Source organism: Elgaria multicarinata, chromosome 20 (genome assembly GCF_023053635.1).
Source record: "Elgaria multicarinata webbii isolate HBS135686 ecotype San Diego chromosome 20, rElgMul1.1.pri, whole genome shotgun sequence".
Lineage (NCBI taxonomy): Eukaryota > Metazoa > Chordata > Lepidosauria > Squamata > Anguidae > Elgaria > Elgaria multicarinata.
In genome coordinates this window covers 2,044,770-2,065,206 of record NC_086190.1, presented here as the reverse complement: position 1 = coordinate 2,065,206, position 20,437 = coordinate 2,044,770, and the positions used below count along the sequence as shown (strand labels likewise).

Genomic DNA, 20,437 nt, shown 5'->3' with positions numbered 1-20,437 from the left:
GGATTCTACATCCCTTTCACCCACCCACCCACAGACCTCTCGTGGTTACCCCAAGCTTTCTTCATTTCAGCAGTATAATTTTCAGCAAAGGGATTTTACTGCTGCTTTTGTTAAAGAATTGGGCAAGAGAGACCCTGGCTGATCTACGGGATGGTGACAAATTGAATCTGCCTGCCCTGTGACGTCCGCTACTGGAGATGTTGGAGGAGAGGCAGCTGGACAGCCACCTGTCAGGGATGCTTTAGGGTGGATTCCTGCACTGAGCAGGGGGTTGGACTCGATGGCCTTGTAGGCCCCTTCCAACTCTGCTATTCTATGATTCTATGATTCTATGAAATCCGCAGCAGATCAAAATGACACTGGATTTCTATGAATCTGCCCTGGGGAATCCAAAGAGGATTGGCACTTTATGCTGGTTCTGTGGACTGGCAGACGCATTTTTTAAACATTCCCTAATTGTACGCAACTTTGGTCCTATAAAACTATGGGAGTTGCGTAAATATATGGCAATATATACACCCTTTTTAAAACAACAACGCAACAACACATCTACACACCTCTGACACCATTTATTTATTTATTATATTTCTACACCACCCAACAGCTGAAGAACCACCTCTCTGGGCGTTTCTTCAGCCTCGGTTCTATTGCCATCTTTGCTTTGTGCCCTCTGCTCATTGATTTTACACTGACGTAAGAAAAGTATGCAAAATGTTATGCACCAACAGAAGTTCCACAATTCTGACAGATTTTTTGGTGCCCTTTTCTAGAGGGGGGGGGGAAATCCTGACAATCTGCAAATCTGCAGAATGATACAATATTCGCACATCCCTACCAGACACTCAACGATAAACTGGTCTCCAATACTTGGAGCTCATAAACTGAACAACTGAGGTCTAAAGGCCCAGAAAACATAAACCTGACCCACACAATGGTACTTTGCACCAGATTCTGATACAGAATAGCTTTCGCTGGTCAGATATTGCAAACCGAATTTTCTTTGTGAACCGCCCAGAGAGCTTCGGCTATTGGGCGGTATAAAAATGTAATAAATAAATAAATAAATAAATATAAATAAATAAATAAATCATCACCACCACAATACTATTTATCATTGAATGATAACACACCTAAAAATGTGCTCTGCAAAGATGTTAAAAACTAGATGTTCCCTGACCACAGACGCACAATCTCAAAGACAGGACGCAAAAGGAAAAAGCATGTGGAAAACAAGCAAACTTGGAGATCAGCTCTTGAAATTTAGATTAGTTTATCTCAAAAATTAAGTTTAAATCATCCAGATTACTGTTTTCCCCCTCTTGTATTGCTGAGGCATGGGGACGGAGCAGCTTCTTTTGTTCAGGGCAGAGGTGAGATTTGAACTAAGAACCCGTGTTAGTCACTCAGCCACTCACTCCTCCGCCGAGACGCAAAGGAGAAACTCTCTGGCAGAACTCCAAGAACAGGTAGGACAATAAAGAAAGAAACAAACCAGCGAATCCATGTGGGAGGAGGCAGTCCTGTAGATGACCTGAATATTTTGGGGGGCATGAGATGTTGAACACCACAACACACACATTGTTGGCCATAACATCATGGAAACCTTTGGGGGAGTTTGGGATTATGCCACACCTAGAGCTCCATCAGAGGAGTGTTTTATGGCACACCTGTCTCTGGGCACTCACGGATTTTCGCAGGTCCCTCTCATGCTGCCGTCTGCCTTCCACCACTCCTAGCCTTCTTCGCGCCACAAAAAAACACCCCAGTAAGTCCAATGTATTTTTAAAGACAGAAGTTGCCACTGTCTCCGCAGCATGATCAAAACGGCCCACGTGCACATTGTTGACTTCCTCTTTTGAAAGAGGAAGTAACGAGGGACAAACACACGGGCGGAGAAGCGACGGTAAACAAATGCGATTCCCCCCCCTTTTGATGACACTCCTAGTCATGTTATTGGAAGGCAGCCAAATACCAGAGAGAGAGGTTCAGAAGGAAAACACGAGTGAGCGCAGGGGTGAATTTGCAAAAAAGCCAACCCCGTGAAGATACGCCTGAGCGATGTGGTCATCCCACAGCCACACCTCGAGACACATGCTCGGACACCCCGTGAGGCATGGATGACGTTTTGTTGTGCATCGCAGTGACACATGACCTTCTCATCCAAGACGGGCGCGTGACGAGGTGCAATGATGCAGCCACGTCTCACGTCTTCTCTACCTTCTCTCTGACAGACGCCAGACCATCCCTCCACCCCGGTGTACTATCAACAGACACACCAAAGAGAGAGAGAGGGAGAGAGAGAGCTCTCAGCACCCTCAGGCCCAGCTCCTAGGATGGGGCATCACCGGGGCCCGCCCAGGACTATTAGCAGAAGGAGGAAGCTTCCGTCGCTGGTCTTCCTTGAGTTCGTTCCTTTGGACGGGATCCAAATCTGTCCCTGCTCCACCGCTCAGACTGGCAGGCAGAGCAGAAGGAGAAACATCTTCTAACCTTAACGGAGCATCTTCAGGTCTCATCAAAAGAAATCACTCATCCCTTTGATCTCATTAGCTTCCTAACATCAAGGGAAATCGCTCACTCCCCAGCTAATTTTAACTTGTTCAATGATGTATGTTTATATAACTTTGGGGAGGGATCCGTAGCCCAGCGGCAGAGCCGGGTTTGCATGCAGAAGGTCTCAGCTTTGATCTGGGTAAAAAATTCTCCCTGGATCCCTGGAGAGCCATTGCTGCCAGCCAGTGCTGACACTATTGGCTTAGATGGACCAAGGGTCTGAGTCAGTAGAAGTCAGCTTGCTAGGTTCCTAACTCACCCTAAATCTTTGAGATGGAGCAGGCTACACCTCGAAAGAGACAAAGCCACAAGCGACGTGAGCTGTTGACCCCTCGCCTTCGATGATCAAGAGAGCACCCCATGTCTTCAATGCCCGCAGCATTCGCAATCGGCCCTCCTTTCTGGCGACCGCCCCCCCCCCCAAGCGGCGCTTTCCCCACTCACCAGGATGTCGGCACTTTCCCTGCGAAGCGACAGCTGCTCCAGCCGATCCAGGGAGGGGGTGCAAGGGAAGGGGGGGCTGATGCCCGGGGGGCGCAGGATGGGCAGGCTCAAAGACTTGAAGTCCTTCACTGCCTGTTCCACTTTGAGCTCATCCCCAGGTTTGGCTGCAATGTAGGAAAGAGAGAGAGAGAGAGAGAGAGAGAGAGGCGTTGCTCAACCCTTGAGTCCTCCAGGAAAACAGCTGAGGTGCAGAAATGCTTCAGATCAGCCTAATCGAAACCTTGATCTTAAAATAACGGCACATAGTACTGTTCTCTGGATCCTGATTGGGGTTTTTTGGCTGGGGGTCATGGGATGTGTAGACCAAACACATCTGAAGAGCGCCAGGTCAGGCGAAGGCTGAGACAGGACCTCACCGCAGCGTACCTTTCACACGCAGGTAGTGTCCTCCAAATCGATACGCCTCAAAGTGGAGCGAGAGGGGGGTGTTGGACTGATCCAGGTAAATGTCCACTTTAGCCAGGTCGATCCCTTTCCTCTCAAAGACCGGCAGCAGCACTTCCCTGGGTTTAAAAAACAAAATGCATGGAAAGGAAGTAGGGTACCAATCCACGGATGCCTTGGAACGGTCACCCTGGGGTGTACCTGCAGGAGACACCTGGGAGTGGGGAGGCTTCACACCTGCCCCAAAAGTCATGCAGCCAGGCACCTTCCTGGGTGCAGCGTGGACACAGACGCAAATTGTGCGCCAAAGATGTTCTTTCTTTTCATATGAAATAATAAGTAATAATAAATATGGAACAATAAAGCTTTCACGTCAGGAGACAAAAAGCAAGAAACCAACTTGCTGAGAGGCTTAGTGGGGGCAGCAGTTTGGGCAGAAAGAGGTCACAGTTACAGCTTCTCATTGGCCCTGCGTCTCCAGCTTAAGAATGTAAAGCACATCTAGGCACTGAACCGCCCAGAGAGCTTCGGCTATGGGGCGGTATATAAATGTAATAAATAAATAAATAAATAAATGCTATTGGTGCTGGAGGAGAACTTCAGAAATGCACAAAATTGGAGATGGGGTGGTGGTGGTGGTTGTAAGTGTTTTCCATACCGTATTTTCTGAGCGGGAGCAGTCTGTCTGAGTAGTGAGTATGTAGGATGTCAGCAGTGTACTTAATAATAATAATTGTCACTTGCCTTAGCACTCAGAAGATGGACACAGGTTGACTTCGTATGGCAGGGCCTTTTCGGTTGCAGCACCCTGGCTATGGAATTCTCTTCTCATAAAGATTATGCTGTCCCCATGCTCTTGGCATTTTGGCACCAGTTAAAGACCTATTTATTTGTGCAGGCTTTGGGGCTACAGGCCAGCACTCTGGGTGTTTTTAGATTGATTGGGTTGATTTTTTTAATCACATATTTGTCTTTTTAGACTCATGATTTTAATGTTGTTGATGTGGTGTACTGTGTTTAATGTAGGTTGTTAGCCACCCTGGGCTCTTTGCAAAGAAGAGCAGGGTATCAATCAATCAAGGAGCCATTGAGTACAACCCTACACCAAACAGATCTGAAATGCTGGGTTTGGGAGGCAACTCCTGTGTCTCCAGGTGAGTCCCTGGAATCATTGCGTCCCAGCCAGGGCCTAACTGGGGCCCTCAAATATCAATGTGCCCCCCACATCCCCGGCTAACTTGCTAGGTGCCCTCCTTACCCCAAAGATTTCTTCTTCACGGCTGGCACAATCTCCATCTCAATATCCACATTCAGATCAAACTTCAAGGTGAAGCATTCCTTGCTGGGATCCTGCAGGAGAAATCCAGGCATCTTGGGCAAGGTACAATGGCTGAATCCTTCCCCAACATCTCCCCTCACCTGAGCCAGAAACAGGGCTCCGGCGGGGAAGAAAGGTCCACTAGACCACCCCCACCCCGCAAGTTTCTAGTACTCATGTACTTGGATGGCCTTAATGTTTGTTGGTACTGAGCAGGGGATCAGTGGAGCCTGCAGGTGCTTTTACAGCAAACACTCATGCATGCGACAGCCCATAAAAGAAGTCCCTCTCTCTCTCTCTCTCTCTCTCTCTCTCTCTCTCTCTCTCTCTCTCTCTCTCTGTGTGTGTGTCTCTCTCTCTCTTTCTCTCTCTCTCACACACACACACATGCATATGCATTGCTCACAAAACTGGGACAATGACATTCTCAAACAGCCAGTAAAGTTGCCCCTGAGCCTGGAAGTTCGATTTAGTCACTGAGGCGAATAGCTATGGATGGACCTGCCTGCCGGCAGAAGCGCAGCCTAACGGGAGATCAATCTGATTGCAGAAACAAGGGTTGCCCTGCGTCAGGGTAGGCTAACTCCTATATTCTTGAGGGTGGGGGCACTTTATTCTCCAGTGCCCCATGGGGGCTGAAGGTGCATCTTGCCGAAAAGCCCACCCCCGCGTTGGCCAGGTTCAGATCCATCTCCCGTGTCACGGCGCAAACTGTGGGTTATTTAACCCACAATTTGCAGGGAAATGTGCGGCCTACGAGCTCGTTTCAGTTTGTGCAAACAACCTCCGAGCAGGGTTTGTGAGTCAGTGTGACATGTGAACCCAGTCCGAGAGCAAGGAAGGACCGAGGGACGGACACGACCGGCCTCCTTACATCCGTGTGTCTCCTCCTGGCTTTCTTCTTGGGCAGTTTCAGCGCTGAGCTTTTCTTGTCCCTGCACGAGACAAGCAAGAGGCAGGCATATTAAAAGAGCCTGCGGGGAGGTTTACAATCATAGAAAGACCACTAAAAAAGCGATAAAATAACAAAGCAAAGACAACCATAAAAATATCGCACCAAACATTTCAAAAAGATTTAAAAACATTAAAAAGCCAGCAACAGAGCAACAGATTAAAGAGCCAATGCCTGCTGGAAAAGCAAGTTCTTAAACTGGTGTCTAAATGCATACAGCAAAGACACCAGATGGATCTCCCTGGGGGAGGCCATTTCACAGCTGGGGGTCACTACCAAGGAGGCTTTTTCCCTGGCAGCCCCCCCCCCTTTGCAGCATTTTGGCTGGCGGCAGGAGCATAGCTGGGGGAGGCAGGGAAATTCCCACCCACCCCTCAAATGCAGGGAACTTTCTGCCCCACCAATTGGTGAATGGTTTAGAAGCCTTTACAGAACTCTTATCAAGCTACACATTTAGCAGAGTCGCGCAAGTACAGCGCTTGACAGAGTGTACCACTTTAGACAGGAGGAGGGAGATTGCATGCTTGAATTGTCTCCCATGAAACAATAACTCCCTGCACTCAGAAAAACAGCTTGTCAGGTTCAAACTTTCCACCCTGAAATGCTAATTTTCCAGATGAGGGTTTTGTTTTTGTTTTCCCCTGAATTAAGCACCTGCTGGCCTGGCCCCTCCCTACACTTACCCTTTCCCATCAATAAGCCCATCCTCCTCTTCCTCCACGTCTGAGGCAGGGCTGGTGCGCGGCGGACACGACCGTGTGGAGACATTCCGCGCCAGGATAGAACCTGGAAGGCAGAAGGAGTCAGGTTACAGTGCATCACAGCTAGATAGATCTCTCTCACTGACGAGTAGCCTCCTAACGGAGCCTCCAGCTTCAGCCGCAATCTATCTTAGGGTAACAGAAGCTGGGGACATAAAACTCAGGCATCTCCTGCCTTCCTGCCCCTGCCAGTCAGCTTCCAAGAAACAAGACGTTGGAAGAGATTCAGGCAGGATTCTTGACGTTCTTGTTCTCCATGGCAGTTAAGAATTGGATCTCTGATGCCTCTGAGTAGTCATTGCTGGGTGGGTGGGTAAACAGCGGGAGGAGGCTACGGCTGCCAAGCAAGGCCTGACTTGTGGGCTTGCCAGGGGCATCCCGTTGGCCAGTGGATGAGAAGCACCCTTTGCTTTGATCCAGCTGGGTTCCTCTTACCTCCTTAGGGCTCATCTCACAGGCATTAGCAAGACTTTCCTATTCAGAGAGGCTTTTAAAGGCTGAACTAAGAAGCAATCTGAACCTGTTGTCATAAAAGAGGAATCAGCAACGAATCCGTAGGGCCCAATCTGGACAATTTAAGAGCTCCATCTTAGCCCTGGGGTGACAGAGGCTAAGTTGTAACCTGAGTGCAGCTTCTGCTTTCCTGGATGAGAAATCATCTGGCCTTTGGGGGCTGCACTGCCCTTTCCGTGACTGTCCAAAAATGCAAACACACACACTCTCCAAAAGTGTGCACACAGGCACATTCACACGCACACTCATCACATGGCTCGGCCTTCCTCACCTTGGGGAGGCAGGTCGAAGCGGATGTGTCCGTCAAAGTACATGGCACTGTGGAAGCGTCCGTCACACACCTCGCACAACTGAAGGGGTCCGTTGTGGTTCAGCTGCTGGCATTCGGCGTGGTGGCATACCTGGAGGGAAGGAGAGAGAGAGAGAGAGAGAGAGAGAGGGAGGTTAAACACCTTGGAGGAAAAACAGTGGGATAAAAATGTAATAAATAAATAAAATAGTCCTTCAGTTGTGCATAGGGGGGAATTTTGGTAGGTGCAACTTCTCACAGCAGGGAGGGGAAACGTAACACTTGCTGAAATCCTTTCTTCTGCACAGCTGTCAAAGGCAGGGAGGCCTTCTCTCCATTTGGACCTCAGCAACCAGCTGCAAGCGTATTTCCCTTTCCCAACCCAGGCAATAGAGTCAGGCCCCAGGCCCCTGGGACACAAATGTGCATTTGCTAATTGATACCTATGTATGCAACTTCTGGGGGGGAAATATGCTGAGATCGATTTAAATTTTTACCAGAGTCAAAGCCATTCAGCTACTTTCCCATCCAAATCACCCCAAATAAAAGATTCCTTGGGCACCCACTGGAAGTTTTTTTCCTCTAAGTTTGATGGCTATATGGGGGTGGGGGTGGGGTGTCACAGAGCCTGGGGATTAACCCTTTCCTCCCAAACTGCAATTCCCTGGAAACCCCCCTCCTCCAATGCCCCTGGCAATGAAGCTTAGAATAAACCTTCCAGTGGCACCACGTTGAAGTGTTTTTCCTAAGCTTCATTGCCATGTTGGGGTGGGGATCAGGGGCGGGAGGCGGGTTGTAACACATGGGCAGGGGAGGATTAATCCTTCCCTGCTCAGCTGTGATACACACACACACAATTTTGGCATTTCATTAGCACCAAGAGATACTCAGGGTTCTAGAAAATAGATTTGGACCCAGGGCCACACAGATGTAGGCCTAGCAACACTCCTACTGCCAGATGTTTTGGACTACAACTCAGAATGCCCGACCATTTGCCCTGCTGGCTGGGGTTGATGGTGGTTGAAGGCCAAAGCATCTGGAAAACCTCATGTCGAGGGACTCTGACCTACGCAGACTGTCGTTCTCTGTTGGGAAGGAAGAGAGATCTAGATCAGCCTTCCTCAACTTGGGGCGTTCCAGATGTGTTGGACTGCATCTCCCAGAATGCCCCAGGAGTTGTAGTCCAACACATCTGGAGCGCCCCAGGTTGAGGAAGGCTGATCTAGAGCATCTTCTGTTTGGCTTTGCTTTTCCGCTTCATGAGCGCCGGTTCCCTGAGCCGTGTTGAGTGAGACTTCCTTCTTCCACTCAGCTAGGATCGCTATCCCTACGTTTCACCTGGGGATTGTGCCCACGCTCATTTTGAGCCACACGTCTCTTTGAGGTTCACCCCAGCTGAGCCCTGAGCCTTCCCCGAGGGGTGTTCACGTCACTTTCAAAGTGACAAATGGCTAAAACAAACAAACAAACACACGGCCATTCAAATATAGTAAATACAGGATCACATCCAGTGCTGGAAAAGGGATCCCTACTCATACATAGTCACCTTTGGGGAAGGTTTATTTTTTTAGGGCTGCCACACAAGCAAAGGAGTCTTGGTCAATAAATCATTCGCCAATGTACCAACTAAATCCACAATAAAGCAATCGTTCGGAGGAAAAATATAACAACATTTTCTTTGTTTTTAGTTGATGCACACCCGTGTTGCTGCAGAGACGATCTTAGCTGATCTCTGTCTTCATGTGGGAGGCAGAGGGAATGAATGCTTCCTCTAACATGATGCCAGCTACTGACAGCTTTTGAAAGATGTTACAATAAACATAATGCTACTTTAAAAATAAACTGCTGCCCTGGGGCAGTTTATATTACATTAACAGGTTTTTATGGTGCAATCCTTTTTTATATATATAATATTTTTTTATTTGAATTTTATCACACTACATCAACTTAATATACCACAATAATGAAATTAAAAAAGAACTTATTGAAATAATATAATACTGTCTCATGCACCCCACCCCACCCCGGGACACTTATTCTCTTTTCCAAAATTGTAATGTATCCTGCGACGGTTTACTCCCTTTCCCTTTTTCTAATACAAATTTAACAAATGGACTCCAAGTATGTTTAGTAAACAGAGAAAAAAGGCCCTACGACTCCCTGCATGCCCCTGCCTACATGTCTGGCTGAAGCATGCTGGGAGTTGTAGGACTTTTTTCTCCAGCCTGAATGTGCAACGGATAGTGCCCTTTATAGTGCAAAACTATGCATGCGTAGATAGCAAAAGTCCTACAATTCCCATTCCTACAGCTCCACATAAGGAGCAGTAATCTTACCAGACCACTGACTGCTGAAACGAACATAAGAATACAAGAAGAGCCCTGAGGCTGGATCAGGCCAAGGGTCCATCTAGTCCAACACTCTGTTCACACAGGGGCCAACCAGCCACCAACCAGGGGCCAACAAAGCAGGACACGGTGCAACAGCACCCTCCCACCCATGTTCCCCAGCAACTGGCATACACAGGCACACTTGTGGAGGTAGCACACAGCCATCACGGCTAGTAGCCCATCGATAGCCTTCTCCTCTGCCAGGAATTTATCCAACCCCCTTTTAAAGCCATCCAGATTGGTGGCCATCACTACATCTTGTGGTGGTGAATTCCATAGCTTAACTATGTGCTATGTGAAGAAATCCTTCCTTTGATCTGTCCGGGATCTCCCACCCCTCAGCTTCATGGGATAATGACCCCTTTGGGTTCTAGTATTATGGGAGAGGGAGAGAAATGCCTCCCTCTCCACATTCTCCACGCCAGGCATGACTTTGTCCACCTCCATCAGGTCTCCCCTCAATCAATTTCTTTCTCGGGTAAACAGCCCCAAATGCCACCACCTTCCCTCGTAGGGGAGATGCTCCAGTTGCTCTTTCTGCACTTTTTCCAGCTCCACAATATCCTCTTTTAGGTGCGGCGTACAGAAGTGCACACATTATTCCAAGCGTGGTTATACCGTGATCTTGGCAGGTTTATCTTCAATTCCTTTTCGAATTCTGCCCAACCTGGAGTTTGCCTTTTTCCCATCAGCCGCTCACTGGGTCGACGTTTCCATTGACCCCCTCACCGCAATCCCACGGTCTCTTCCTTGGTCAATAACTGCCAGCTCAGATCCCTTCCTTGGTCAGGCACCACCAGCTCAGATCCCGTCCGCATAGATGGGAAGTTGGGATCTCTTCGCCCACCATGCTCATTTCGGTCAGCACTCACCATTCCGAAAGACCGGCTGCTCTCACTTCACCAGCTGCAACCAAGCCTCTGGCAGGAGCCCCGCACAGATCCTTTCGGCGGCCTCAAGTTACACAGCCCCCTCTGGGCTCGCAAACCCAGCTGCCGGCTAGCTCCAGCCTAACGCACCCCCCCACCGCAGGGCAAAGGAAGTGAGTGTCTGCAGCAGAACAATGCTCCAGCAGCCCCAGCGCTTCCTCCGATTGTGCGCAAAGGCCGTGCTCTGCTCAGCACCCGCAGCAAGACAGGGTTATTTTTAACCGCGCAGCCGGGCCTCGTGGGGTGCTGCCTGCTGCCCTGTGACCCCAGAGGCTGCACACAACAATGTGCATTGATTGCCACAAAGACAGCACTCCCGGGTCTGCCCAAACAAGCCGCTGACAATGCCCCCCCCTTCCTGTGACGGGGGAGGAAGGATGGCCAGAGGGGACCCAGGACTTTTTGTTTAATTCCCAAAACAGGAGGCCCGTGACGCCGCTCTTTACCAGGTCAGACAAGAGCTCCGTCTGGCCCAGTGCTTTCCGCTCTGACTGGCAGCAGCAGGCTCTGAATGCCTGTCATGAGGAGATGGAGCAGGCCTGTTCCCTTAGAAGCAGCAAGCCCAGGAGCACTAGACGGAAATGGCAGGGAGGCAGATAAACATTAGGAGAAGTGTCCAAACAGCAGTGGAACAGACTCTGCCTTGGGGTGGGGGGGGAGGCTCTCCATCCTGGGATGTACTGAAGCAGAGGCTGGATGACACGGATGGTGTAGCTGCAGCCTGCAATGCAGAGCTTGCATTGAGCAGGGGTGCGACTAGATGATCTCTAAGGCCACTTTCAACTCCATGACCCTGGCCAGAGATATGTTTCTGCTCTGCAATTAGGAATGAACTTGCAAAGATTGTGCTGAGAGAGAGAGACTGGACATACATCAGGAAGACCCAGGCTGAAATTCCTGCTCAGCCACGAACGCTTATGGGACATGTGAGCACAGCCTCCCTCGAAGGGTTATTGAGATCATAAAAGTGAGAGGTTTATGTGACTCCTCCACTTCAACTCATAGATGATAGATAGATAGATATCCAGCAGGGGGTGATGCAACACAACAATTAGATATCCTTTGATCGCAAACAAATGTTAAAAAGTATTCAAAGTTCGTCTATTTCCAAGTTTGCAGTTCACGTTTTGAAGGTGACATTCAAAATTCTAATTCCTATTTTGGCTGTAAAATTTTGGCTCACAATCTGATAATTGAGCACTTTGGGGCTTTTGGGGCTTCAGGAAGTGAGGCAGGTGGCTACCAGGAGGAGGGCCTTCTCTGCTGTGGCACCCCGGCTGTGGAATGAGCTCCCTAAGGAGGTTCGCTTGGCACCTACATTATATGCTTTTAGACGCCAGGTGAAGACCTTTTTATTCTCCCAACATTTTAACAATCTATAAATTTTAAATAACATGGTTTTAAATTTGTAATTTTGCATTGCTGCTGTTTTTATCTGGTTGAGCTTTTATATTGTATTTTATATTATGGTTTTATACTGTTGTTTTATACTTTGAATGGTTTTAATTTTTGTGAACCGCCCAGAGAGCTCCGGCTATTGGGCGGTATAGAAATGTAATAAATAAATTATTACTGCCATCTTGGCCCTGTGGGGAAGAAGAAGGACCGAGGGGACAGGAGCAGGCCGAGGAAACATCGGGGCCTGCTCCAGTTGGACTCCCCTCCTTCGGGAGCAGGACAATCCCATCAGCCCTTTCTCCAGTCCACTTAATTTCTCTCTCTCTTTACCTCTTCCCTCCTGAACTCCTTTTCCTTGTGTGTCATGTCTTTATTAGACTGTAAGCCTGAGGGCAGGGACTGTCTTTTTTGCTAAATGTAAGCCGCTCCTTTTTGGCTGAGGAGCGGGGTATAAATATGATAAATAAATAAAATAATAAATAAATAAATAAATAAATAAAATTATTATTAATAATAATGTTTTAATGTGATTTTAGACTGTAAGCCTCTAGGCAGGGTATTGCTGTTTTATTTGTATATTCTGTACAGCACCACGTCCATTAAATAAATAAATAAATAAATTAGTAGTAGTAGTATTTCTATTTTGGCAGGCCCATCCAGTGAAATTTTAGAATGTTTTAAGAATGTTTTAAGGATATTTTAATCATGTATACTATGTTTTTAATCAGTTTTTATGTGTTTTATATTCACTGTTGTTCCCCGCCTCGATCCAAGTGGAGAGGCGGGTAAGAAACAAATTATTATTATTATTATTATTATTATTATTATTATTATTATTATTATTATTATTCCTTATGGTTTTGGCATTCCAAATACATACAAAAGCTCATCAGCAAATACGAAATTGGGCTGCATTGGGGTTAGACTCAATGGCCTTATAGGCCCCTTCCAACTCTACTATCCATGATTCTATGTTCTCTTTCAAATATTGTTCGTTATTATATGCCATTGCAGGTCAGTTGTGAGTACAGTCTAATTACTACACACCATTACACGCCTCATATCAAATACTGTCAAAAATAAATATCGTAATATGTCAGGTACATATAGCAACATTCAAAGACTATCCAGCAAAAATCTGGGCATTCAAATATCAAGAGAATATTTAACGCAAGAATTCAGAGGATTTTTCAAAGCACATTTGATTCCACAGTAACTTTTGCTAACAACACATCTTTGCACCAACGACCTTGAATTTGTATGCAAATGTTGTAAAGTTGAAATAAAAATTTTGCAAAATGTTGAAATCTGGCAGATTTTCATCATGAAACCTGAACTTGAAATTCACTGTTTACATTTAGGAATTTACATTTGCTGTCAACACTGAAATGGAATTAGTTAATATCACATTTTCAACTACTTCGTACCTTGGAGAGCTCCTTTAGAGTTCTGCTTGGTTCTAAAACCCAGAGTGGATTCACCGCTTCACTGACATTGGAGCCACCAGCCTCTGCTGGTGTTAGTAGTAGTGTACAAAACCCCAAATGGCTCAGGACTCAAGGACTTTAAAGATCGCCTTCCTGAATACCAACCATCCCAGAATATAAGATCAGCCAGGGAGGCTTTGCTTGTGGTGTCCTTGAGAAATGGGGCCCCTGGGGCTGCCACCCAGGGCAGGGCCTTCTCAGTGGCAGCACCCCAACTCTCAAATTAGTTCTGCAAGCTTTCAAAATGCTCGATTTGTTTTTCTGTTGCTAGTGCTGACTGTTTTATTGTATTTTATTATAACTTTGTGATTTTAGAATTATGATTTTCATGGTGTCTATGTGCTATAGACACCATGTTGTCTATGTTGTGTTTTACGTAGGGGGCTGTTTAAATGCAGGGAAAGCCCCAGGGTGGGTGCACAGTGGTGCAGCTTTGATTATACGATGCTGCTGCAATCCCAAAGCTATGGAGAAAAAAAGTCAGGAATTTACCCTTACTTCTTTCTCTGGAACAAGGTGAGGATGCCCAAGAGGACATCAAGACAGTCCCTCACCTTGCTCCGAAGACGCAGCGGAGGTGTGGCTGGGTAGCGCCTGGTGGAAGGCGACCTGCGATGGGTCGCCTTCCACCAGAAAGAGAGCAGGGGAAGCTCCGGTCCCCGGATAACCGCCTGGAAACCTTGCTCTCCCTCCTCAGCATTGGGATTACCCGACGCCGCCCCGAGGGAGGGAAATTGGGGGCGTTCCGAGGGGTACGGCATCAAACAGCGCCATGAGGCGGGCCAGGATATAAACCAAATAAATACATCGGATAAATAAATAAAGTTTCCCGGGTGTCAAGATACTGTCAAACGTAACGATTTTTCAGCTGATGAGTGAAGACGTTGGCTGGAAAATTAGCTCAGATTATTCGCACATCCACAGAATATTCACCATCAAAATTCACAGAGGCGAACTGGGTTGAGAGTTGCTGGTGGGAAATTCAGTTTGGCACTGGCATGTGGGAACCTGCTGGTTTTGCGTGTTTTGTCAATGGAAAGTGGGGAGCAGAAAGTGTGGTGCACCCTTCATCTCACATCCGGGACCTCCGAGCTCTTTCTTGTGATCAGCCTGCCTTTGCCCCGGGTCTCTTCTCTTGGCCCTGATGTACAGCCTCGATGAAATGCCAAAAGAAAAGATGTTCTCAATGGAGCAAAAGGGAAACATCTTTATTTGAACTCGATGCATTTCAGAGACAAAAGTGCCTTACAATGTAAATGCAAACGCTGAAAACAAGCTAAGTCAACTAAGCCAAACCCCATCAAGGCCACAGCCCAGGCCTCCTGGCAGGCCCAATTCTAGCCACCCTGACGCAAACATTGTCACAACGGATTCTGTGCAAACACACTCCTACATCTGTATTAGCACGTGAGCAGTTGTGCAAGCACGGAAATTCTGCACTATTTTAAGGGAAGTCACGAATAAGCCTTTTGCGCACGTCCCCAAAAGTCGGGCGCACCATGCGTGGGACATCCACACAGACAGACATGCTTGGTCATAGATGGGGGGGCATGAACGAGGGCAGGCGAGACTGGGAGGCACAATCCCACAACCACGAGAAGCAAGGACAGAAATCACTTAGGAATCCCAGCGGCATCCATTCATCCTGAAAGAGAACAAACAGGCCAAGCCTTTCCAATAGGACGCTGAACCTCCTTCGGCCGAGAGCCGAATTCAATTTGGACAAGTTTGGAGGGGGGGTGCATTCCAGTGGTGGGAGGGGTTGCGGGGGCAAAAATAATAATTTAAAGCTCCTCTGTCCTTAGGAGAGGAATTTCAACCTTAGAATCATAGAATCATAGAATAGCAGAGTTGGAAGGGGCCTACAAGGCCATCGAGTCCAACCCCCTGCTCAATGCAGGAATCCACCCTAAAGCATCCCTGACAGATGGTTGTCCAGCTGCCTCTTGAATGCCTCTAGTGTGGGAGAGCCCACAACCTCCCTAGGTAGCTGATTCCACTGTCGCACTGCTCTAACAGTCAGGAAGTTTTTCCTGATGTCCAGCCGGAATCTGGCTTCCTTTAACTTGAGCCCGTTATTCCGTGTCCTGCACTCTGGGAGAATCGAGAAGAGATCCTGGCCCTCCTCTGTGTGACAACCTTTTAAGTATTTGAAGACTGCTATCATGTCTCCCCTCAATCTTCTCTTCTCCAGGCTAAACATGCCCAGTTCTTTCAGTCTCTCTTCATAGGGCTTTGTTTCTAGACCTCTGATCATCCTCGTTGCCCTCTTCTGAACACGCTCCAGCTTGTCTGCGTCCTTCTTGAATTGTGGAGCCCAGAACTGGACGCAATACTCTAGATGAGGCCTAACCAGGGCCGAATAGAGAGGAACCAGTACCTCACGTGATTTGGAAGCTATACTTCTATTAATGCAGCCCAAAATAGCATTTGCCTTTCTTGCAGCCATATCGCACTGTTGGCTCATATTCAGCTTGTGATCTACAACAATTCCAAGATCTTTCTCGTTTGTAGTATTGCTGAGCCAAGTGTCCCCCATCTTGTAACTGTGCATTTGGTTTCTATTCCCTAAATGTAGAACTTGGCATTTATCCCTATTAAATTTCATTCTGTTGTTTTCAGCCCAGCACTCCAGCCTATCAAGATCACTTTGAAGTTTGTTTCTGTCTTCCAGGGTATTAGCTATCCCACCCAATTTGGTGTCATCTGCAAATTTGATCAGCGTTCCCTGCACCTCCTCGTCCAAATCATTAATAAAAATGTTGAAGAGCACTGGGCCCAGGACTGAGCCCTGCGGCACCCCACTCGTTGCCTCTCCCCAGTTTGAGAAGGTTCCATTGATAAGTACTCTTTGAGTCCGATTCTGTAGCCAACTGTGGATCCACCTAATAGTTGTTCCATCTAGCCCACTTTTAGCTAGTTTGTTAATCAGAATGTCATGTGGTACTTTGTCAAAAGCTTTGCTGAAGTCAAGATATATGACATCCACAGCATTCCCACAGTCCACAAGGGAGGTTATCCTATCAAAAAATGAGATCAAATTAGTCTGACAGGATTTGTTCCTGACAAATCCATGTTGGCTTCTAGTAATCACTGCATTGATTTCAAGGTGTTTACAGATTGACTTCTTTATAATCTGCTCCAGAATTTTCCCAGGGATGGATGTCAGGCTGACTGGTCTGTAGTTCCCAGGTTCCTCCTTTTTGCCCTTTTTGAAGATAGGGACAACGTTAGCCCTCCTCCAGTCGTCCGGCACTTCACCCGTCTTCCATGATTTTGCAAAGATAATAGACAAAGGTTCTGAGAGTTCTTCTGCTAGCTCCTTCATTACTCTTGGATGCAGTTCATTGGGCCCTGGGGATTTGAACTCATTCAAGGAAATTAGGTGTTCTTTGACCATTTGTTTATCAACCTTTTAGAATGGGATGGTGGTGGCAGAAAAGCCAAGAGACCACCAAATAATTGTTGATTGAGGGGGAAACGGGCGTGGCCAACAGGGAGGCGTGGCCATCTGGGGATTCCTGGAGGCCTGGATTGGGACCCTGGGCTTGAAGTTCCCCACCTCTATTTTAAGATATGCTTGGAAACATGAGGGGAGGGCGGGATTCCTTGGTGAAATCTAAAAAGCCAGAGAGAAGCGAACGTTTCCCATAACCAGCAGGCAACGAGCACTTTGCAAAACACTTCACCTGCCCCCCGTGCAGCAAAATGAAGTATTCCGAACAAGGACAGCCAAGAGATGAACCCATTGACTGTGTCATAAGCATTTGTGCCCATGTCATCCAACGCATGACGCGTTAACCTCAGTTGGCAGATCTATATATATACACACACAGCCGGCGGGGAGGAATCGTAAACAGTGAGGTCAGAGGGAATTGAAATGCTGAAAGCACAGACAGTGATAATTACCTTACTTGCAGTGGCCAAAGCCGTTGGGTGATAACACAGACACCCTTGCATTGGTCAGCCGCTTCCTGACTTGGCTTTCATACAGCCTCACCTCACCACTTTCACAGTTAGAGATGTGAAGGGTTAGGGGGAAATGAGGGGGAACAGAAAAATAGGGGGCAATTCCCCCAAAACAATTCTCCCCAAACCCAGAAAAAGCTCTTTTCTCTGTTCTCTCCTACCCCAACTTCCAGCTGGCAGTTACAGACCAAGGAAGAGATCTTGGGGTTGTGGTGGACAGTTTGATGAAAATGTCCACCCAGTGTGCGGCTGCTGTAAAGAAGGCAAACTCCACATGAGGCATTATTAGAAAAAGGAATCGAGAATAAAACTGCCAGTATTATACTGCCTTTATACAAATCTGTGCTGTGATCACACTTAGAATACTGTGTGCAGTTTTGGTCACCACAGCTAAAAAAATGTTATTGTAGACCTGGAAAAAGCACAGAAAAGGGCAACTCAAATGATTAAGAGGCTGGAACATCTCCCCTACGAGGGAAGGTTGCAACAGCTGGGATTCTTCAGCTTGGAAAAGAGGAGGCTGAGGGGAGACAGGAGAGAGGTGGACAAAACTATGCCTGGTGTGGAGAATGTAGAGAGGGAGGCGTTTCTCTCCCTCTCTCAAAATACTAGAATCCAGTGGGGTCATATCGCGTGAAGCTGATTGCTGGGAGATCCAGGACAAACAAGAGGAAGGACTTCTTCACACAACGCAGAGTTAAATTATGGAACTCACTACCACAAGACGTACTGATGGCCACCCATTTGGATGGCTTTAAAGGGGGTGTGTGTGGATCAATTCCTGGAGGAGAAGGCTATCAATGGCTACTACCCCTGAGGGCTCTATGTACACCAGTTGCTGGGGAACATGGGTGGGAGGGTGCTGTTGCACCCGTGTTCTGCTTGTGGGTCCCTGGTGGACAGCTGGTGGGCCCCTGTGTGACCAGAGTGCTGGACTAGACGGGCCCTCGGTGTGATCCAGCCTCTGGGCTCCTCCTCCTATGTTCTTGTGCTGTGGTGTTTTCTCAGGCTTTCACATCTCCATTCCCAGAATTTTACAGGGGGATTCCAGACCCGGATGTCTTCCACTCACAATGTTCCTGTATTTCCCCTCCTCTCCATCCCCCTTATGGGATGGAGAGCCCCACTTCTTCTGTCTCCTTACCATGGAAAATCCATAAAGGAAGAAAAGACGGAACAGCTGCCTTTGGCGTGGTAGCGCCAGGACCAGGTTGCTGTTTTTAGCATTCACTGGCACGGAGGTTCAGAGGGGATGTGACACCACTGCCGTTTTTCTCTGTGCTAACTGCAAACGCGCATTCATAAAACGCAGGCTTTGTGGGACAAAACCGGCATGAAACTTTAGGAAACATTTGGAGGGGGCGCTAGGTTTGAGGGTTTGTATTCTACAGAGCTGTGCTGCAGCAGCCTCTCATCTGAAAACACCGCTGGCCTCCTGAATCACACACACACACCCAAAAAAATTCCACCCTGAAACAGACATCCCAGCATCTGCACTCTGCAGCCACATGGTTCCCACCGAAGCGATGTCTCCCAGATGTGCGACCCGCCCGTGGAGCCGCTCGCCAGAACCGTTTCCCTCCCCATTGTTCCCAGGGCATCCCCAGCCAGCCAGCTGGGCTTGCTCCTAGACATCCACCAGCAGCTAAGCGGCAAGCAAGACGGCCGGGCCCTGGTGCTGCCCAAGCTTGTTCTGCCACCGGAAGCGAGCATGTCAATATTTGCAGTCTCCTGCACCACCACGACGTCTCCTGCTCTGTGAACGAAAGCAAACCCAGCAGGGAGTGGGGGGAAGAGGCTGCCAGCAGCTGGAGGCCAAGCGCCGAGCTGCTCTGTCAACGGGGTTAGGAGAGGCGACCGGGGATGGGGGGGCGTGCCAGCAGGTGGCTCCCCTTTTGGGGAGTCAGCGCCAATTTGGCCGAGTTCCCACTGCCAGCTCTCTGAACTGCCACGAGACGTGGCTGGAGGGGAGGGGAGGTGAAGGCAGAAAGGGCTCGAGCCAAAGAAGGGACGAAGGGAGCAGAGAGCGGCTGTGCCACCACCAATGGTCAGCACCACCAATGTGTAACAGCAGTGCAGCCATCGTGGAAGCCAGCAGAGCTGAAGGGCGCCCGGAGCAGCACAGGGCCTCCAGGCTGGCAATGCGAGCCCAGGGCGTGTGGCCGTGATGCCCAGGCCGGCACCGGAGACTCACCCCTCTCACGCCCCGTCAGCCTCTTCGGCCGCCCTCGGCCAGCGGCCAGCAGCGGGTCCAGAGCTGGGCAGAAATGGAAGCCTCTCTGGGGAGGCTGTGTCCGAGGCGGATCGAGGCGAGCTGACTCAACGCTTCGGAGAGGTTTGGGGTGGAATCCGGGCTGCCGTGACAAAACATTGACGCGGCAGGTGGGGCGGCTTTGGGGTTTGCAGTGAGTAAGGGCTGGAAACCCGCTCCTGCCAGCCGAAGCCCAGACAGGCTGCAAATTACTGCTGGCGCTGAACCCGGCCGGGCTGCCTGCCTGCACTTGCCTCCCTGCCTCGGCTCGCTCGGGCCTTTCCCCCCCCCTCTCGCCCTCCCCCTCTTTCTGCTAGGAAACTCTCCCAGCTGGAACCGAAGCCCACAGGCCCCGGCAGAGAGGGAGAGACAGACGCTCACACACACACACCTCGACTCCAAAGTGAGCTGCACCAAGCGCATCAGGTTTCTGGAAATCCTCCCTCACACACACACTGTCCTAAGCCTCGGCTACGCAGCTGCTGCTGTCAGGCTACCGGCAAAAGAACTTAAGTCCACTGGATCAGCCCAACGTGAGCCCATCCGGTCCAGGAAGACCGCGGGCAGCAGAGGCATTGAAGCGACAGACCTCCGCTGCTCGTCGTCTCGAGCAACTGGTATCCAAGAGCATCCGGCCACTGAAACCGGAAGTTCCATTCAGCCATCTTGGATATCAGCCACGTACGGGCCGGGGCTCGGTGATGGAGACCCTACTTTGCACGCAGAAGGTGCCACATTC

The 20,437-nt window shown here is 48.8% G+C and overlaps 1 protein-coding gene across 1 annotated transcript in view; it reads right to left on the bottom strand.

The window, feature by feature from the left end:
* Positions 1-20,437, bottom strand: part of PLEKHG5 (pleckstrin homology and RhoGEF domain containing G5) — a 93,107-nt gene that overhangs the window by 29,709 nt on the left and 42,961 nt on the right. Inside the window, exons 3-8 of the mRNA XM_063145346.1 lie at positions 7,257-7,386; positions 6,395-6,497; positions 5,634-5,694; positions 4,700-4,791; positions 3,424-3,560; positions 2,998-3,161 (exon numbers count right to left, since the gene is read on the bottom strand). Of these exons, the coding sequence (XP_063001416.1) occupies positions 2,998-3,161; positions 3,424-3,560; positions 4,700-4,791; positions 5,634-5,694; positions 6,395-6,497; positions 7,257-7,299 (600 nt within the window). The 5' untranslated portion in view covers positions 7,300-7,386. The remainder of the gene's footprint in view (positions 1-2,997; positions 3,162-3,423; positions 3,561-4,699; positions 4,792-5,633; positions 5,695-6,394; positions 6,498-7,256; positions 7,387-20,437) is intronic.